The sequence below is a fragment of the Pan troglodytes genome, chromosome 4, assembly GCF_028858775.2.
Source record: "Pan troglodytes isolate AG18354 chromosome 4, NHGRI_mPanTro3-v2.0_pri, whole genome shotgun sequence".
Taxonomy (NCBI): domain Eukaryota; kingdom Metazoa; phylum Chordata; class Mammalia; order Primates; family Hominidae; genus Pan; species Pan troglodytes.
Genome location: NC_072402.2, coordinates 155,233,633 through 155,254,950, shown reverse-complemented (window position 1 = coordinate 155,254,950; position 21,318 = coordinate 155,233,633). Strand labels below are relative to the sequence as shown.

Below are 21,318 nucleotides of genomic sequence, written 5' to 3'. Positions count from 1 at the left end.
CAGGCGTCAGCCACTGTGCCCCACTGTGGTTTTGGTTTTTCCAGCAAGTGAGACGTGAAAGAGCAAGAAAGGAAGATGTGGTTGTTGTGTGCCAGTAACCAGCTATGTGACCTGCCACTTGCGAAGTGGTAGATTTTCTTCATTTATAAAATAGTGCTTAGAGAGAATAAGGAGAAAAGAAAGCTGGGGAGAGGGGTTTTTTCTAAGATCTCTTTGGGTTAAAACGATTTGTGATTTATTGGGCAACATATAGGAGCAAGATTATAGCAGGAAAGAGATGTGTCAGGAAAGACTTCAGACATTGTGGCTGTTGAATCTGGAAAGATAAATGGAAAGGAGCAATGTCCAGGATCCTTGAAACTCTGGCCAGGATAATACAGACATGTCCAAAAAGGCTCCAACTTGGATTTACCAAGGAAACCTAACAGTGTAAATTTTAGGACAGACCAAGTGCGATGGCTCAAGCCTGTAATCCCAGCACTTTGGGAGGCTGAGGCAGGAGGATCATTTGAGGCCAGGAATTTAAGACCAGCCTGGGGCACCATACTGAGATCCTATCTCTACAAAAAAAAAAAAAAAAAGAAAATTAGCTAGACCTAGGGGTGTGTGTCTGTAGTCCCAGCTACTCTGAAGGCTGAGGTGGGATGATCGCCTGAGCCCAGGAGTTTGAGGTTATAGTAAGATATAGTCGCATCACTGTCCTCCAGTCTGAGTGACAATGCAAGACCTTGTCTCAAAAAAAAAGAAAAATCAGGACAAATAAAAGCAAGTAACATTTTGTCCTAAAGGCAGTAAATGCATGGAATTCATTTCATCAAAAAGTAGGAGAGGCTGAAAATAGCTTCAGGAAAAGTCTCGACAAATTAATGGATGGTCATCCTAGAGCAGATTACTTTTAACAGTTAAGATCTTGGGTATTGCAACCTATTCATAGCCCCTGAGGAATGGACCTGCTACTTTTTATAGAGGCTTCTTTGTTCTCTCCAGATGTGGATGCCGGGCATCCTCAGGAAGGGCCTGAGAACAAAGCAGAGGACCAGATCCTGTCTTTGTTCCCAACCATTGTCTGCCCAGCATATGGGTCATTGTATTCTGTAGGAATAGTCAGCATAGTGCCTGACACCGTAACTATTTGTTCAATGAACAAATGAATGAATGTTGAAGAGAGAGAGACTAGAGGCTGGATTTCACTTGGGCCTCTCATTCTCATTTATATAATTAATTCACTCATTAAACACTTTTTTCTTCTCTTTTTCTCATCACTGACTTAAAGCTCACATTCATTAAACATTAACTGAATACTTATACTGTATACTAAATATTGTACTAGATCTTAGGGGGAATGCAAATATAGGACAGATTTCCAAAACCCTATGGAGCTAAAGATCTATTTAATCTAGACTGAAGGGGAAAGAATTTTTAACCCATCCCTAGGAGAGGTATAAATAGTGGGTCAGCTTACTGTACTTCATAGGAGAGGAGAGCTGATGGTGCCTCTTCTTAATACAGAGTGGAGTTTCATCAGAAAAGCTCATCAGTAGAGCTGGACAGAAAAGCTTCATAGATCCTTAAAATGCAGTTTCATTGTTTTGCTTGAAATGCCCCATAGGAAAAGGGAACATCCTTTTTTAAATATCAGTGCCTGAGCACCTTCCAGAATAGAGAGAATTATTTTTGGATCACCCACATAAAAATAAAGATTACTACTCCTGGCGGGGCATGGTGGCTCATGCCCTGTAATCCTAGCACCTTGAGAGGCCGAGATGGGTGGATCACCTGAGGTCAGGAGTTCGAGACCAGCCTGGCCAACATGGAGAAACCCTGTCTACTAAAATTACAAAGATTAGCCAGGCGCGGTGGTGCACACCTGTAATCCCAGCTACTTGGGAGGCTGAGCATGAGAATGGCTTGAACCCTGGAGATGGAGTTTGCAGTGAGCCAAGATTGGGTCACTGCACTCCAGCCTGGGTGACAGAGCAAGACTCTGTTTAAAAAAAAAAAAAAAAGATTACTATTCCTGCTGCAGCTTGTGTCTCTTTGGGGGAGGGGAAGATAGTGCTTTGATTTGGGGCAGTATTCATTTTCTGTGGGGGCAGTCACATGGTTACCTACCTCTTGGATGAGGGAATTGCTGTAGCTCTGTTGCTGTGTCGTCTTTCTTTCTTTCTTTTTTATTTTTTTTTGTTTAGACGGAGTTTCGCTCTTGTTGCCTAGGCTGGAGTGCAATGGCGTGATCTCAGCTTACCGCAACCTCTGCCTCCTGGGTTCAAGCGATTCTTCTGCCTCAGCCTCCCAAGTAGCTGGGATTACAGGCATGCGCCACCATGCCTGGCTAATTTTGTATTTTTAGTAGAGATGGGGTTTCTCCATGTTGGTCAGGCTGGTCTCGAACTCCTGATCTCCAGGGATCCGCCCACCTTGGCCTCCCAAAGTGTTGGGATTACAGGCGTGAGCCACCGTGCCCGGTCTGTGTGGTCTTTCTTAAATGCCCACTTGGAGCTGGGGTCCCTGATGCTCAGTGTGATTGGGCAGGGCACTGCCTCAAAAACTCCATAAAGTGGCAAAGGATCTGCAACCAGAATAGGTGTTGGCAGAGCTGAATCAGGGCATGACAAACAGAGAAGTGAATCTCTTAGTGAAAGTGATTGGTCAAACATCTCCCCAGCTTCCTACTTCGGTGGGTTTGAAATGTTCCTTCTTGAGATGAAGTAATACGATTAATTAGGCAATGGCCAGGGTTGCCCAAGAGCCTTTGATCGGAATGTTGAGATCTCATCAGAGCCCTTGGTGACCTCAAAGTCTCAGAAATGCCCAAATCCTAATGCAGAGTGGGGTTTGCAGCGAGGAAGGGGAATGTGCTTAGACGAGGTAGGCTTCTAACCAGAGGTGGCAGAACAGGTGACCTACTTTCTCAGACATGCAAGAACTAAGCTTTGAGGTCAACCTTAGAAGGGCTAGAAGCTCTACTCTAGCAATGATTTTGTGGATTGAAAGGGACTTCAAGAATTTATCTGCTGGATGAGGTGGCTCACACTTGTAATACCAACACTTTGGGAGGCTGAGTTGGGAGGATCACATGAGCCCAGGAGTTCAAGATCAGCTTTGGAAACATGGTAATACCCCAGTATCTACAAAAAATTTAAAAATACTATCCCAGTGTGGTGGCATGCACCTGTGGTCCCAGCTACTCAGTATGCTTGAGCCTGGGAGGTTGAGGCTGCAGTGAGCCATGATTGTGCCACTGCACTCCAGCCTGCACAACAAAGCAAGACCCTGTCTCAAAAAAAGTTGTCAGTTCCTTAGTCCCAAAATAGAGAGCTTATGTTTAAAACACTCCCAAGAATCTGTTCTGTTTTAAATATGTAAATATCCTTTTTTAAAAAAATAATTTATTTCTTCGAAAAAAGTTCAGTAGCCTTAAGTTGAATTGTTGAAGCATGGAGATTTATTATGACTTGGTTTTTAAATTTCTTTGAAATGCTCCACAATAATAAAGTAAAAAGAGATTAATAAAAAGTTCTTTTCTTAAACTGTGAAAGCAATTATAAACATGTGGAAAGATGTGCAAAAGAAAACAAAATTAACTCATGATCCCATTAACTATGGTAATGGTTAGGCTTATTTCTCTCTACATTTTTCCCTTTGCAAAGTGTATTTAAATAAAATATTCAGTATTGTATTTTGAGCTTTATGACTAATGATTATTGTGTACATTTTGTCAGTAATTTAACAACTACTTAAAGTTGCTGCTTTTAATGATCATTCAGTGTTCTGTCATATGAATGGATCATCATTTATTTAACCATTCTCTAACAGGTTATATTTAGGACAGTTAGGTTACATTTCATTATTCATTACTTTTTTTTTTTTTTTTTTGAGACAGAGTCTCGCTCTGTCGCTCAGGCTGGAGTGCAGTGGCATGATCTCGGCTCACTGCAACCTCCGCCTCCCAGGTTCAAGCGATTCTCCTGCCTCAGCCTCCTGAATAGCTAGAACTATAGGTGTGCACCACCACGCCCAGCTAATTTTTGTATTTTTAGTAGAGACGGGGTTTCACCATGTTGGTCAGGCTGGTTTTGAACTCCTGACCTCAAGTGGTGCACCCGTCTCGGCCTCCCAAAGTGCTGGGATTACAGGCGTGAGCCACCGCGCCTGGCCCATTATTCATTATTATAAGTAATAAATGTCCTTATGTGCAAACCTTTGCCTGTGCCTCCATTTATTCCTTTCAAACAGCCTCACATTCCTGAGTCTAAACATTTTTTTTTTTTTTTTGAGAGAGAGTGTCTCGCTCTGTCACCCAGGCTGGAGTGCAGTGGCACGATCTCAGTTCACTGCAACCTTCGCCTCCCAGGTTCAAGCAATTCTCCTGCCTCAGCCTCCCGAGTAGCTAGGATCACAGGTGCCCACCACCATGCCTGGCTAATTTTTGTATTTTTGGTAGAGACGGGGTTTCACTGTGTTGGCCAGGCTGGTCTCAAACTCCTGATCTGCCTGCCTCGGCCTCCCAAAGTGCTGGGATTACAGGCGTGAGCCACTGTGCCCGGCCGAGTCTAAACATTTTTAAACTCTCAGTGCATACTGTCATGTTATCTTTCAGAGAGTTGCCGTCAGTTTAAATTCTCAGTGGTAGGGATTGCGAGTGCCCAGTTTACAGTGGGCATTGTGCATTGTGATTTAGAGTTTTAGATAACCTCTGGCACTTTGATTTTTTTCAAGGTATCTTATTATTTTTAATTTTTTTTTCTGGAGGTGGGGAGGAGGTTTATTAGCGATGTTGAACATAGTTTTTGTGCTTATCAAACACTGGTATATGTTAAGTGATCCATTCTGGATATGTAGCACCTGTGGCCACTACCAAACTGCTTATGTGTAAAATGTATCTACTTTTTGGCCTATAAAACCTTAATTTGAGGATCTCTTAGTTGCTTCCTCTGAGATGATTGGGGTTTTCCAAACGGAGAGCCAAAATGAAATAAGAACCCACTACGAAGAGGATCCCCTAGTATTTTACAAGATAATAGGCAACATGTATCATGGCTTGCCGTGTGCCAGGCACTGTGATACATTATTTATGCTCATTATCTCACTCAATCCTTACAAGATCCCCATCAAATTGACTATTACTATCTCTGTATCATACATGAAGAAACTGAGATGTGGGGAGGCTCAGCAACATGTCTGACTTCACACAGCTGCAGGTGTCAGAGCCGGTGCTTGAATCCAGATCTGACTCTGCAGAACATTTACTGCTGGAGATTGTGTTTTCCAGTGTTTCCCTTCACCGCACCACATACATACACTTACACCACATTGCAGCCTGGAGTTTCTTCTCTATGCCTTTCAGGAGAAAGCAGATGGGGGAAGGATTTGGGTCATTCTGGGATTGAGGTCATTTTACATGTGGGCTGGAAATGCAATTGACCTTTGCTCATTCACTTCCTGTGGATCAATGTCGGAGCGCTGTGCTAGATCCTGTGCCCGACCCTGGGAGCCTGGTGCCGGCTTTTAGGAACTGACATTGTTTTGTTGTTGCTTTTAGCATCCACTCAAAGCTGAGCTCAGGGTAATGGCTGAGGGGCGAGAACTGATCCTGGACCTGGAGAAGAATGAGTAAGTGGACTCCTCCTTTGTCTAAAATGAAACAAATAACTTCTGTGTCAACGCCGGACGCAGGTGTCGCTGTTCTGGAAGGAAGCAGTCAATGGAGTGACCCCAAGCTCTCAGTCCTTGGTTCCTTTCAGGCAGCATCTTGCAAAGCCAGAGCCTTTCCACAGCCTCTTGACTCGATGTGAGATTGCTGGACTGCTAAATGTGTTGCTAAAATTTCCTTAGGCAGTATTTCAGGGGCCCCTGGAGTTCACTGCGGGCACACAGAGGTCTGTGTATGTGTGAGATTAAGGGAGTGGATGGACCGGAGGTCTTTGGCAGCTGCCTTACTAGCGCCAGCCTAGTGTGTGGCAGGAAATGAAGGAGATTAGAGGAAAACAGCAGAGAGGAGCGAGCAAAGCAGGGTGTGCTGGGGCTTGGAGCCTCAGACTCAGATTGTTCCATGTGTTCTGGTTCAGCCGCATCTGAGATTTTGTCAACAGGGCATCGTCAACAGTCTCCTGGCTACATCGGGCCCGGCTCTTCCATCTTCTTAACCTCATTCATCTTGGGTGGTAGCCTGGCTCAGAGGCACTTGCACATTGATTTGCCATCAGATGCAGTCATATCTGGATTCATGTAATGGAGGAGGTGAATGGGCACGATGCCTGGCTATGTCTTTGGCTCATTCTTTGGCCATTCCCCATCTACTTAGCCATGAAGAGCTCTCCTTACTTGGCCGGGGGACTCTGAAAACATTTGGTGTTTCCCCACTGACCGTCCCACTTTTCGTTCTGCCACACAGACGTCGCAGATAAGGCTGCGTGGCTTGGAGAGCTGCCTGTCTCCTCTTGGCAGCCTCCAGAACCCCCTGGAAGCCAATGAGTAATCAAATGCATCACTGCCAAGAAAAGGATGAAGAAGGACCTTCCTGTATACAAAAGGATGGGAATAGCTTTTAGGCTTGGGTGGAAAGGGAGAATATAATTTATTCCAAATTTGGGCTTTTTGGGCACTTGCAAAGGAGGATGAGTGCTGTCCCGAGTGTGGTTAAAATACAACTCACAGCTTGTGCAGTGGTGGGGCTTCATCCACATCCTTCCTCTGCCTCCAGGACATGGTGGCCTCGGAAGCCAGAAAGATGGGGATCACAGTCATTTTTGTTCCTCTCCTCTTGAGAGTAAAGCCAGTTTAGGCTGTGTTTCTTCTCTCCTGTGTCCCTGGAATAGACCTGGCCAGCTGCGTCCCTAGACAGTGCAGCGTCTATTGGCCCTGGATTTTTCCTTGCATTGTCTTCCTTTGGTCCTACAAGAAAAGGCCCTTAGAGGGTTTGTTCTTGACTGTGTCTCTCGGGGGCCTGCCTTTGTTTCTCACGGCAGCTTTGTTCCCATTAACTCTAGTCTAAGTGTTCCCTGTTGTTGCCTGTGTCTAATCTCTCCTGTTCTGCCCCCAGTAGAGCCTGTGGCCCTTCAGCTCCCTCTGGTCAGTCCAAGTGATAGTATTGGTGTTGTGGGAAAATGCTTAGGAGTTGGACTGGCCAAGCAGGAGTCCCAGGACTCAAGTCTCTATCCTTCCCTCCTATTTTGAAACATTTGCTACAGACCATAGGAAGCTAAAGCAGGAAGATGCCTTAGAAAACACTGAATGGAATGATCTTAGAAAACTCTGAAATTATGGATGCAGAAGTTTTGATTCAGAGAGGGATAGGCATTTGTCTGAGGCCACCCAGCAAGTAAATGAAATTGCTGAAACTAGGATCATGTGTATTCTTGGTGTGAGTCTGGAGTTACAGAATGTGACCCAGGGCAAATGGCTGAATCTTTTGGAACTTCAGTGTCCTTGTTTATAAAATGAGGGTAATAAGGCCAGCCTCGTGGGATGGTTGTGAGGATAAATGAGGTGAAGTGCAGGAAGTGCTTGCACAGCGCATGGTGAGTAGCCAGCCACTGTTGGGATTTTTATTGTCCCACACTGAGGCTCCAGAGGAGAGCCCGGGGCTGTGGTTCTAGCATCTGCTTTTCTGAGAGCAGCTCTCGTTTCCCATTGAGCCGCACGGGGCTGGATGTGGTTCCTGGCCTCCTTGAATTGGCAGAAGGCAGCAGAGTTGGTAAAAATGGAAGCAGCAGAGCCAAGCAATATGACCTCACCAGGTGTCCCTGGGGGACGGCTTCCTGCTATTTTCATCCAAATTGGGCTTTTTGTTTTGAACATGTGTTAGTGAGCGGAACTCCAACTGCACACGACTTCCTAGTGTGTTTATTTCCCAAAGCCTTCTCATTCATGGTGCGTGTGAGTCCGGATTCAAAACAGCTTTGGAGCGGGGGAGATGATTTCCTAATTTTTCAAATCACTGTGTTGAAGTTTCTATAATCTCATGATATTTGGGGGAAACTAGGCCCTGGGCCAAGCCATTTCTCAGCCTCTGGTTCTTAACCTCCTCGATCAACGTATTCATTTTTTTTTTTTTTTAAATCTACGTGCTTCTGACATTTCAGGCACCAGTGCAGGTACTGGGGATAAAGCTGTGAATAAAACAGTACAGCCTTTATGGAGCTTCTATTCTAATGGGAAACAGTAAGCAGACAAGTGAGTGCACCGTCCGTCAGGTGATGGGTGCTGTGCAGGAGACAGAGGAACATAGGGAGTGGGGCCAGGGGAGTGTGGAGGTAGAATGGGAGCTGCTGTTTCTGAATGGCAGTCAGGGAAGGCCTTTCAGGTGAACTGATATTTGAGTCAAGACCTGAAGGAGGTGATGGAGTGAGCCATATGGGCAGCTGAGAGATGACAATTCCAAGGAGAGGGAACAGCCACGTTCAAAGGCCCTAATAGATGATGAAGGTTTCCACTCTCCCTCTGTACATTTCCCCATACACTGGGTTCTCAGGTCTCCCAGGAGCGGTGAGCAAGGGCTTCTGGGACTCTGGGGGGAGGGAGAGGACATTTTAAATTTCTTTTTCATCATCCTGCCGTGTCTGGCCTTCTCCCATCAAATCAAAGCCCACGTATTAATGCATGGCCCAAAATAGCAGTGAGCAAGCCTTTAATGGAATTCACACATGGAGAGATCGCCAAGAATGGTGAGGATGGAAAGGCATGGGGCATGGGCCAGGAGAGGAGGGGGAACACAGCAAAGTGAGCTTCAGCTCAGGCGGCAGACACACTGAGGTGTCCTACAATAGCGCGGCAGCCGGCAGCCTGTCTCTGCTTTGAAGCAACTCAGCAACTCACGGATGACATCCGTGAGAAGCACACATTCTTTTTTCTATTGAGTGTAGGTGAAAAACAGTGACCCTTTAGGGATAATCTGAGTGTTGCTTTTGTGTCGGTTATTCCTGTGTTCAGATCCTGGCTCTGCCACTTACTGCCTTGTAGCCTCTTTAAGCCTCAGTTTGTGCATCTGGGGTGTAATTATAGTCCCATGTCATAGAGCCACAGGGAGGATGAAATGAGATGGTGCAGTGAAGGACTTAGCAGAGTGCCTTGTTTGTATTCCAAGCTCAAGGTAGCTATGATTATTTCTTGCTCATTGTTTTTAAATTGCAAAAGCAAAGCATGCTCATTGTAAAACATGTAGCAATTCCAAATAAACAAAAGAATGGAAGTTTCCCTCCCACAAGGAAAATCCACTGCTGTTTGGTGAGCAAACCCTGGACCTTTTCTATGCATACAAGAACATGCACATGAATCCTCACAGACACAATCACATACAGACACAGTCACACAGAAGCTGCTATTTTTGTTGGGGAGGGAGGAGCAGAAATGAGATTATGTCAGACATATTGCTCCAGCATTTCCTTTTTTGAACTCAACTGGATGTCATGAAGACAGTCTTCTGCTCTAATAAAGTATATATTACATTGTTTAATATTTATACACACATGTAATCACATAATTTGCAAAGATTGGTGCATAGCTGCTGTTGGAGAAACTTGTGATTGAGGCAGTGTGGTACAGTGGACATAGCACTGACCTCAGAGACAGATGATATGAAATTGGTCAAAAAGCCAGCCAGCTCCCCTGAGCCTCAGCTTTCTCATCTGTAAAATGCAGATTTTGGCCCCGGATAGGCTCTGAAGGCTCTTTCTGCACTACCTCTTTAAAGGATGCTCTGTGAGTAGGAAAATGCAAAAGAAGTCTCTGCCTCAGGAAATTTGCTCTACCTGTGGAGACATCCTGGTAAATAGTGGGCAGTGGGATAAAGGAAAAAGGTGCCCCAAATCACGGGACCTTGAAGTTGGGGACGAACTTCTAGGTCAGAACCCGCAGGTTCAGGCAACAGAAAATACAAGAAGGGAAACTACAGAGCAGAAATTATAGACTGCTCTTTGCACAACCCACAGATTTGAGCATTAATCCATATTTTTTCTCCATGTTCTTTTCCCCATGTCCTGAGACTACCTCACCAACCCAGGAACCCGTATTTGACAAAAACTTGTTTGCTGAAATCAAATGGAATCCTCCTTAGTTAGCTACAGGCATCCAGGGAGATGAACAGGGTTGTGTGAGCCCCAGCGCCATATCCTGTCCTTTCTTGGCTTTTTCCCAAAAGGAGGGCACACTGAATTGCTCAGCCAGATTCCTGGATGCTCACTGGGCCGCATTACTAGTGAGCAGGATCACTCTATTACAAGATCACCTTCAAAAGCAAATGAATGGCTCAACTAGTAGGCACTTTGCCCAGAGGCTCTTTGGCCATATGCTTCTGTCTTCTAGTATCTTAAACACATTCTAGGACTCTCATTTCTTCAATACACTGTCCTTCCTCAAGTCCAAATGATGATGGCTTGAGAAAGGGAGAGACGTCCTTTGGTCTCACCCCATCCATTTGTGCTCCAGCCCAGTTAGCTAAAGAGAGATCCTATTTGCTCAAGTTTAGTTAATAAGAACGGGCGTTTGTTTTCTTTTGTGAGTATGTCTACCTCCAAACCACCTGGGGAACAGCAATTGTCAAGGCAGAATTTGGGCATTTAGAGGTTTACTGATTTTAATACCTATCATTACTTCCAACTTTAATCTTTCTTCCTATCCCTAACTTCTTATCAGTCCTTCAGTGATATCATAGGGAAGGAGAAGGCTTTCATTGTCCTGGAAATCAAGCTACAATCTGGAAAATTAACATTCAGTGCTAATGGAGTAATCTAGCTCCCTAACATTCTCGTTTTTCCTCAAGTCCATTATACAATTTGGATTGCATAATACTGGTGGAATTGAGGAAGGGCAGAATTAGCAGGCAGGAAAGGAATTTTTCAGCAACACACGGGGCAGATTAGTTGCCATCTCTTATTCCCGCACTTCTTTTTCAAGGAGACCTGGTAGAAATAGTAGCAGACCCAAAGCAAAACCCTGAATACCACTTAGGCAGTGGAGCTCTCCCCACCTCCACCCTCCCAGCTTCCTCCCAGGTCAAGAGTAGACTTTAACATCTTACCTAGGATAAAGGACAGCTCTCTTTGACCCTCTCTTGTCAGGAGCTTCATTTGTTGTTGGCAAAATTCAATTTCCTGGATCAAAGAGCAGCTTAGAAAGGCTTAGATGGTATCCCAATGCTCTTAGTAAACCATGCTTCACTGAGTTGCATTTAAATGAGTCATAGACATATGGATTACATTGCACTTAAAATACACATGGCTCAAGAAATTAAAGGATATCATTCTTTAACCAAGTATTTGGCAGATCTAAAGTATTCAAAATGTTTTTCCAAACTCTACTCGCAGCTGGGCTCCCCATTCCCCATGGCTAAGGTTGTATAACCCGGGGAGACGGGTGCTGAGGAAACAGTTGGATGAATGGGTGGGGACACCAGAATTTGATGAGAGCTGCCTGTGGTGTCTGAAATTTTCTTCACATGTTCTTTGGAAGTATGAAGAACTGGTTTAACCCTGCTGTGTTGACGCTGAAGGCAGTGAATGCATGAGTGGATTTAAATTCCAAGTGCTATGCTAGGCACGTCATTCCAGAGAGACCTGGTAGTCCTGTTTGAGATGTAGTTTCTAATTGTAGCTTTGTAGACTGAGAATGATTTCATTTGCATTTCCCATGTTGTCCCAAATGCCTGGAGTTGCAGAACAAATGGATTGCCAGCCAGTCTGATGTGATTTTTTATAAGCCAAACTCTCAACCCCACCCCAGCATAGGCAGGGTCTCCATTTGCAATGTACTGAATGTTTATGTCTCCCTTCAAATTCTTATGTTGAAGTCCTAGTCCCCAAGGTGATGGTATTAGGAGGTGGGGCCTTTTGGATATGATTCGTTGATGAGGGCTCTGCTCTCATGAATAGGATTAGTGCCCTGATAGAAGAGACCCCAGAGAATTAGCTCACCTTTTCCACCAGGTGAAGACACAGCTAGCAGCTACCATCTATGAACTGGAGAGAGGGCCCTCACTAGACACGAAATCTGCTGATCCCTTGATCTTGGACTTCCCAGACTCTAGAACCGTGAGAAGTAAATTTGTTGCTTATTTGCTACCCAGGTTATGCTGTTTTGTTATAGCAGCCAGAATGGACTAAGATGCCATTATTTCTAAAATATTGGACACATGATATCACTTTCTTAGGGTCCATTGCTTAAGCTCAGACTCAGTAATAAGCCTGGTGATCTGAAGGGATGCAGCTTCATGATACACTTGCCGAAGGTATCAGAGAGCATCCAAAATTGAAATAGCCTAGATGTGTTGATTCTGAAAGCCTTATGCACACAAGCCTTAAACATCCTAATCCATAGAGTTGAACAGATTTGGACTTTGGTCCCAGAGACCCTGATTCAATTCCAGATACTGACACTTCCGGTTGGGTGGTCTTTGGTAAGTCACTTGCCTTCTAAGTTTTACTTCTTCATCTGTATTCATAGTAATACTACTTGGCCAGGTGCAGTGGCTCATGCCTGTAATCCTAGCACTTTGGGAGGCTGAGCCGGGTGGATCACGCGAGCCCAGGAGTTCAAGACCAGCCTGGGCAATGTGGCAAAACCCTGTCTCTACCAAAACCAACCAACCAACCAAACAAAAAACCCCCACAAAAATTAGCCAGGCATGGTGGCACATGCCTGTAGTCCCAGCTACTCAGGAAGCTGAGGTGGGAGGATCTTTTGAGCCCAGGAGGTGAAGGTTGCAATGAGCTGAGATCATACCACCGCACTCTAGCCTGGTTGACAGAGCCAGATGCTGTCTCAAATAATAGTAATAATACTCACTGCTTTGTGAGCATTTGCTGAGAATGGATACTTCGGAAAAGGCGCTTCACACAATGTCTTATTGAATCCTCATGGCAACCCTTTGAATGAGATATTGTTGTCTGCATTTTATAATGAAACTCAAGCATGAGGAGTTTAAATAATTTACCCAGTATTGGGCATAGCCAGGAGTCAAACTCTGGCCTGCCTGCCTCTTACTACATTATAGCACTTGCATAGAAAATAGAGACATTGATACCTTCATTGCAGGGTGTGGAAGGCTGAAAAATGCACCCTCTCCCCTCCAATGATAACCACATTTGAATCCCTGGAACATGTGGCAGAATCTTTGCAGATGTGATTAAGTTAAAGATCTTGAGGCCGGGCATGGTGGCTCACGCCTGTAATCCCAGCACTTTGGGAGGCCAAGGCAGGTGGATCACCTGAGGTCAGGAGTTCGAGACCAGCCTGACTAACATGGTGAAACCTGGTCTCTACTAAAAATACAAAAATTAGCTGGGCATGGTGGTGCGCCCCTGTAATCCCAGCTACTCAGGAGGTTGAGGCAGAAGAATTGCTTGAACCCGGGAGGCAGAGGTTGCAGTGAGCCGAGATTGTGCCACTGCACTCCAGCCTGGGCAATAGAGTGAGACCCCATCTCAAAAAAAAAAGAAAAAGAAAAAGAAAAAAAAACAGGTTATAAAAACCTTGCTGATAAAACAGGTTGCAGTAAAGAAGAGTCGCTTGAGCCTGGGAGGCAGAGGTTGCAGTGAGCTGAGGTCACACCACTGCACTCCAGCCTCAGCGACAGAGCGAGACTCCGTCTCAAACAACAGCAACAACAACAACAACAAAATCAAAGATCTTGAGATGAGAAGATTATCTTGGATTACCTGGATGGGCCCTAAATACAATGGCAAATATATTTATAAGAGGGAGGCAGAAGGAGATTTGACTATAGACAGAACAGGAGACAGTGATGTGATCACAGAGGCAGAGATTAGAGTGGTGCAGCCATGAGCCAAGGAGAAGCTGGAAGAGGCAAGGAACAGATTCTCCCAGAGGGCACGCAGCCCTGCTGACCCCTTGATTTTGGCCCAATAATACCGATTTCATTCTTCTGACCTCTCAAGCTGTGTGAAAACAACTTTCTGTTGTTTGAAGCCACCAATTTTGTGACAATTTATTACACACTAGCCCCAGGAAACACACACACAGGGTTTGTGAGGTTAGGAGATAATGTATGACAATGCACTTAGTACAACGTCTGGCACATAGCAAGCAGGTTTTCAATACATGCTAATTTGTACTAATGCAAAGTCCAGAACAAATGTTTTCAGGTGTTTTGGGGATGCAAGCTGTGACATGTGGCCCTTGCAGCTTTCTTCAGGCATGAAAATGACAAGAGAAAAAAACATATTGAGCAATAATCTGTGTGGTTATTGCTTATCTACATTACCCAAGTTCCGGGTCATGTTCTCTGATGCTCTGTCTGCCCTTAGGGAACTTCTGGCTGAGGATAACTAGGAATGATTGTCACATATTAACAAATGGTGATAGCTAAAAAGTAGGAGATGCCTGTATAACAGGCATCGTACTGTGGTATTTATATGGGTCATCTACTTCACTTGTCACAACCAACCACTGAAGAGTAGATTCCTATATTAGCCCTATTTGGCAGATGGGGACCCTGAGGTGTGGAGCAGTGTGACTTGCTAAAAGTCATGTGGGTGGGAAGAGCAGGGCCAGGATGTGAAACTAGATCTGTTTGACTCCCAAGTCCAGGCTTTTAACTGGGGCAGTATATTGCCTCTCAGATGCATAGTCCTGGCTCAGTATGCTTTGGGCTCTTTTTTGGTTAGCACTGGCATTTCTTCTTCATTGTTCTACTCTCCCCCTTCCCTTTCCTCCTACCTTTCCCAGGCCCTGGTTAGAGTTTGCATGTCAGTGTAATGTGATAGTGTAATCCAGGCAGGTGTGCATCCCGAGCTTGGCTCCTTGCACTACCTGGAGGCGTAAGCTTTGGCAAGTCGCTCAACCTTTGAGAGTCTCAGTTTTCTCATCTACGCGATGGGGATAATAACCTCATAGGATGTGTGTGGAATTCAATAACGTAATGCTCTTAAAGGATTTACAGGGTGCCTGGTGCACTATGAGAGCACAATAAATAGACACTGTTATTTGTGTTTTGCAGGGTCAGAAAAACATTTAAGAATGAAGTCAGAGGGAATTCCCCTGAGTTGGTTTCCAAATGTAATTAAGAAGAGTTGACCTTAAAACCCATTGCCCCTGGGAGGAAATTACTTCTGCTCTCCAGCGATGCCCAGTTTGACCTAATTGTATCTCGAAAACAGTGCTTTGCAGTGTTCTCCAGTGGGCCAAACTGTACCTCTTTTCTGTGCCTGCAGAATCAGATGAGGCCCTGAACTGTCCAATATGAGGTTGGGATTTGTTCACTGGTTCCGGCTCTCCTTCCAGGGATCCGCAGCCAGGGCTGCCTGTGCAGCCAGGAAGGATGTCCACGGTTTTCTTTTGTCTCAAGCTTATTTCTCCTGGCTGCTCTTCAGCAGGAGCACGGGGTAAAATGAATGGGAGGAAGCTGTCAACTGCCCTGTTGGCCTTAGATGGACCCTTATCCGAACTAAGGGAAGCTGTGGACTTGGAAGAAGTCAGGATGCTTGGGTTTGGGGATCCCTTTATCATCAGGCTGCTTACCTTCAGATAACAACAATAGCTGGCATTGAGGGAGTGAGCATTTACCATGAACTTAATATTTTATGTAGATTTTAAAAATCCCTACGTATATTTATATACAAATGAGGTCATACTGTATTCTTGGTTTTGTAACCTATTTTTTTTCACTTGGAAATATAGCATGGGCATTTAAAAACATTTAAAAGATTTTACATGGAGCTTTTTGGAATGTTTGACATTTTTCATAATAAAACTTCAGAGAAAAATTAAACAAGTTATAGAGTTTTTAAATGCATGGTATCGTACTTTATATACTATTTTATAATTGGCTTTTTTATTTTTTGTCTTCAGTGTCTTTCCACATGAGCACATTTATAGACCTGTTTCATTCTTTTTAATGGTGACATAGGATTCCACTGAATGGATGAATCAAAATTTATTAATTTCCTTATTAACTGACAGTTAGGTTTCTGATTTCTTGTTATTACAAATGATCCTAGCAATAGGATTGTACATAATCTTTAAGCACATTTGCAAGTATTTCTGTAGGACTGATACCTAGATGTAGAGTTACAGGATCCTATGGAGTACACAATTAAAACGCTTTTAAATTTTGACAAGTTGTACCTCTCACTCCACAAATACCTCCCCAAAGGCTGAATGTACCATTTTGCATTTATACAACAACAGATACCTCCCCAAAGGTTGAATGTACCATTTCACATTATGAGCATATTATAAATATGTCTCCATGTACCTTTATCATATTTAAAAAAATTAATTAGAAGTTCTATTTTTACTTGCTTTTTAGCCCATAAAACAAATCTCAGTAATTTTATCTTTTCCTTTTTTAATTTTTAATTTTTGTGAGTACATACATAGTAAGTGTATATATTTACGGGGTACAAGAGATGTTTTGATACAAACATGCAATGTGAAATAAGCACATCATGAAGAAAAGGGTATCCATTCCATCAGGCATTTATCCGTTGCATTGCAAACAGTCCAATTATACTCTTTATTTTAAAATGTATAGTTAAATTATTATTGACTGTAGTCACCTTGTTGCGCTATCAAATAATAGGTCTTATTCATTTTTTCTATTCTTTTTTGTACCCATTAACTATCTGCATCTCCCCACTACACCCTTCCCAGCCTCTGGTAACCATCCTTCTACTCTTTCTGCCCAGGAGTTCAATTATTTTGATTTTTAGATCCTACAAATAAGTGAGAACATGGGATGTTGATCTTTCTGTCTGTACCTGGCTTATTTCACTTAACATAATGATCTCCAGTTCCATCCATGTTGTTGCAAATGACTGGAGCTCATTCTTTTTTATGGCAGAATAGTACTCCATTGTGTATATGTACCACATTTTCTTTATCCATTCATCCCAGATAGAGACTTAGGTTGCTTCCAAATCTTGGCTATTGTAAACGCTGCTGCAACAAACACAGGAGCACAGGTATGTCTTCAGTATGCTGATTTCTTTTTTTTTTTTTTTGAGTAGAGTCCCTCTCTGTCACCCAGGCTGGAATGCAATGGCACAATCTCGGCTCACTGCAACCTCCACCTCCCAGGTTCAAGCAATTCTCCTGTCTCAGCCTCCCGAGTAGCTGGGACTATAGGCACACACCACCATGCCCGGCTAACTTTTTGTATTTTTAGTAGAGACGGGGTTTCACCTTGTTGCCCAGGCTGGTCTCAAACTCCTGTTGCCCAGGCTGGGCTTGAACTCCTAAGCTCAGGCAATCCACCCGCCTCAGCTTCCCAAAGTGCTAGGATTACAGGCATGAGCCACCGTGCCTGGCCCACTGATTTCCTTTCTTTTGGGTCTATACTCAGCAGTGGGATTGCTGGATCATATGGTAGCATGACATAGTGGTTGTACTAATTTATGTTCCCACCAACAACGTACACAAGGATTCCCTTTTCCCCACATCCTCACCAGCATTTATTATTGCCTATCTTTCAACTGGGTGAGATGATATCTCATTGCGGTTTTTTTTGTTTTGCTTTGTTTTGTTTTTTGAGACAGAGTCTTGATCTGTCCCCCAGGCTGGAGTGCAGTGGTGTGATCTTGGCTCACTGCAACCTCCGCCTTCTGGGTTCAAGTGATTCTTGTGCCTCAGTCTCTTGAGTATCTGGGACTACAGGTGCACGCCACCACACCTGGTTAATTTTTTTGTATTTTGTATTTTTAGTAGAGATGAGGTTTTGCCATGTTGACCAGGCTGGTCTCAAACTCCTGGTCTCAAGTGATCCATCCCAAAGTGCTGGGATTACAGGCATGAGTCAAGGCACCCAGCTCGTTGTAGTATTGATTTGCATTTCTCTGAAGATCAGTGATGTTGAGCACCTTTTCATATGCTTGTTTGCCATTTTTATGCCTTCTTTTGAGAAATGTCTATTCAAAGCTTTTGCCCATCTTTTGATTGGATTATTAGTTTGTTTTTTTTTTCTTATAGAGTTGTGTGAGCTCCTTATATAGTCTTGTTATTAAGCCCTTGTCAGATGGGTAGTTTACAAATATTTTCTCCCATTGTTTGGGTTGTCTCTTCACTTTGTTGATTGTATCCTTTGCTGTTCAGAAGCTTTTTAACTTGTTGTGATCCCATTTGTCCATTTTTTCTTTGGTTGCCTGTGTTTGTGGGGTATTGCTCAAGAAATTTTGCCCAGACCAATGTCCTGGAGATTTTCCCCAATGTTTTCTTGTAGCAGTTAAATGGTTTGAGGTCTTAGTTTTTTTGGTCTTTTTTTTTTTTTTTTTGGGTTGAGGGGACAGAATCATGCTCTGTTGCTTAGGCTGGAGTGCAATGGCGCAATCTCAGCTCATTGCAGCCACTGCCTTCTTGGTTCAATTGATTCTCCTGTTTAAGCCTCCCGAGTAGCTGAGATTACAGGCGTGCACCACCATGCTAGCTAATTATTTTCTTTTTAGTAGAGACAGGATTTCACCATGTTGGCCAGGCTGGTCTGAAACTCCTGACCTCAGGTGATTCACCTGCCTCGGCTTCTCAAAGTGCTGGGATTACAGGCATGAACCACTGTGCCTGGCCTGAGGTCTTAGATTCAAGTCTTTAATCCGTTTTGATTTGATTTTTGTATACAATGAGAGATAGGGGCCTAGTTTTATTCTTCTGCATATGGTTTTCCCACCATTTATTGAAGAGACTATCATATCATTTTCGTGGCTGTGTGATATTATAGTCTATGTGTATGCATGATTAACTCTTACAGCTTCTTATAGTGAAAAATTATCAAACGTGCAGAGTAGAGAGAATGATGTTATGAATCACTGTATACCCAACTGAGTCAAAGCGAATTTACATGTAATGTGGATATATAAAGGCAAGTTGCCCTTGGCTCCTCTGCAAGTTTATATCTCACTACCCTTGTTGAGAGATCCTGTTTTCCCAAACACACCATTGAGTTGATTATTGAGCTTGGGCAGACTCTTTAAACCCAAGCTCTCTTGTCTTTTTTTTTTCCAAACAGCTTTACTGAGATATAACTCACATACCATATAGTTCACTCATTTAAAGTATACAATTTCATCTGTTTTAGTATATTTACAAAGTCATGCAGCCATCGCCATAATCTGATTTTAGAACATTTTCACCACTCCAAAAGGAAAAAACATCAGCAGTGTTATGAGTTGAATGGTGTCCCCCCAAACTCATATGTTGAAGTCCTTATCCCCAGTACCTCAAAGTGACCTTATTTGGAAATTGAGTTGTGGATGTATTTAGTTAAGATGAGATCATACTGGAGTATGGCAGGTCTCTAATCCAGCATGAGTGGTGTCCTTTTAGAAGGGAGGGGTTTGGAAACAGACGCACACTCTGGGAGAATGCCATGTGAAGATTAGAGTTATGCCACCACAGGCGAAGGAACTCAGAAGCCAGGAGAGAGGCCTGGGATAAGCCCTTTCCTTGCACCTGCAGAGAGAGGATGATAGCTTGATCTTGGACTTTTAGCCTCAAGAACTGTGTGACATAAACTTCCGATTTGTAAGCCACTTGGTTTGTGACACTTTGTTACGGTAGTCCTAGAAAAGGAGTACAGTCGTTCTTCATTCTCCCCCACCCCACGTCAGTCCTGTGAAGCTGGCAATCTGATGTCTCTAGATTTACTTATTCTGGATGTTTCGTGTAAATGAGATTATACAATATGTGGTCTTTTTGACTGGCTACTTTCACTTCGGGTAAAGTTTTTGAGGTTTATTCATGTTGTAGTATGTATCAGTATTCTTATTGCTATATGGTATTACATTATATAGATATACCACATTTTGTTAACCCATTCATTAGTTGATAGATCTGCCTTTTAAGCTCGAGCTAATTTTTTTCCATTCTGCAAGTTTGATTTCAGGGGATACTGATTGAGCACCTCTATGTAGAGTCCTGTGCTAGGTGCTGTAGAGATTAGGCATGAAAACAGGATGTTCTTACCTTCTGGCAGTTTAGACTCTGTGGGAGAGAAAACAACATGCAAACAGCATAATCCAAAACAGATTACAAATTTACATGGTAGAATTGAAAGTTAAGAACTGCGAAGGCAAGAGGAACGGGAATTTGTGACTGGGGAAGAGGGGAGCCTTCCCTAATGAGGGTTACTTGAAATATTGTCTTGCAGAATGATGGGAGGCTTTTGATGAGGGAGGGAGATGAGATGAATGGAGAATGAGAAAGGAATTCAGACTGAGAAAACAATGTGTAAATGTTTGGTCTGGATCAAAGGGAACCTAAAACTGTAGTGCTACTAATCTTTTAGGAATTTAGTATCCCTAACTAGCCAAATCATTTGAATTCAGAAGAGTGATATGTTGAGGTTGGGGAGCGGGTTGCTTTTTCTTCCACTGGTGGGCTACCAGAGGATTTGAGTGGCGTAGAGCTCAATATTTTAATTCTCCCATTTTTGACTTTGAGTTGCATTCTCTTGCCTCAGGTAGACCCATGTGGTCAGGGAAGTAGGTGAGCTACTTCTAGGAAACATACTTGAAGTGCACTTAAAAGCTAGGCTGTATTTCTACACCTTGGAAGAGAAGCAGTTTTCCTCCCACCCCTCCCCACTGAAGAACAATTTGGGCTGACCCAAGAGGATGGAGGTATACTTGGTGGATGGAGTCCATGGATTGGAAGGGGCTGAGCACAAGGCATTGATGGCTTCTTCACAACTTCTGTAGATGGGGAAGCCTCCTGAGATGCAAGGCTGGTGGGCGGGATGCAGATGGATTTATGGATATACATTTGGATTTGGGAGAGGCCCTTTCGGCCTTCTCTTTTCTCCCAGCTCCGAGGATGTGATTAAACTCTTCATCTAGGCTCTCTGGAAATTGGAGGGTGTTTCCTACTCTTTACCCTTTGTGGTTGGGCAATGGAGCATGACTATCCTGGAGAAAAATGAGAGGAGGCTGACAATGTGGCCCCTGGACAGATTCTGTCCTGAAAATGAAACTACATTTACATTTCACCCAGGAGATGTTTTTGATTTTGAGCAATTAAGATTTGCTTTTTCTTTATTTAGAACTCAGTGACATACACAGACCTTTGGCTGACCCCTTGAATAAACTAAGTGAATAGTCTTCTGGGTACTATGGGGCAAGTTGCTAGGTCTTGCACAAACTCAACTGGGGCAGGTATTGAGTCAGAGAATCCCTGGCTTTTCTGGCAAGTCTCTTCCCAGTGTACTGGGCTTGAGTTCTGGACTACTCATTGAGAATTCCTAATTTATGTTATTCCTTTCTTCTCTTCCTTCATTAAACAAATATTGTGAGTGCCAACTATGTGGCAGGCACTGGGATAGGTCCTGGTTATTCCCGGTAGAATCAATGGTGATCAAAATAGTCTCTGCCATCATGG

General features: G+C 43.6%; 1 protein-coding gene across 3 annotated transcripts in view; it reads left to right on the top strand.

Moving 5' to 3' along the window:
- Window positions 1-21,318, top strand: part of ADAM19 (ADAM metallopeptidase domain 19) — a 98,205-nt gene that overhangs the window by 5,807 nt on the left and 71,080 nt on the right. For all 3 annotated transcript variants that reach the window (XM_016954120.4, XM_001137856.8, XM_009450056.5), the window contains exon 3: window positions 5,543-5,613. In XM_016954120.4, the coding sequence (XP_016809609.3) occupies window positions 5,543-5,613 (71 nt within the window). The remainder of the gene's footprint in view (window positions 1-5,542; window positions 5,614-21,318) is intronic.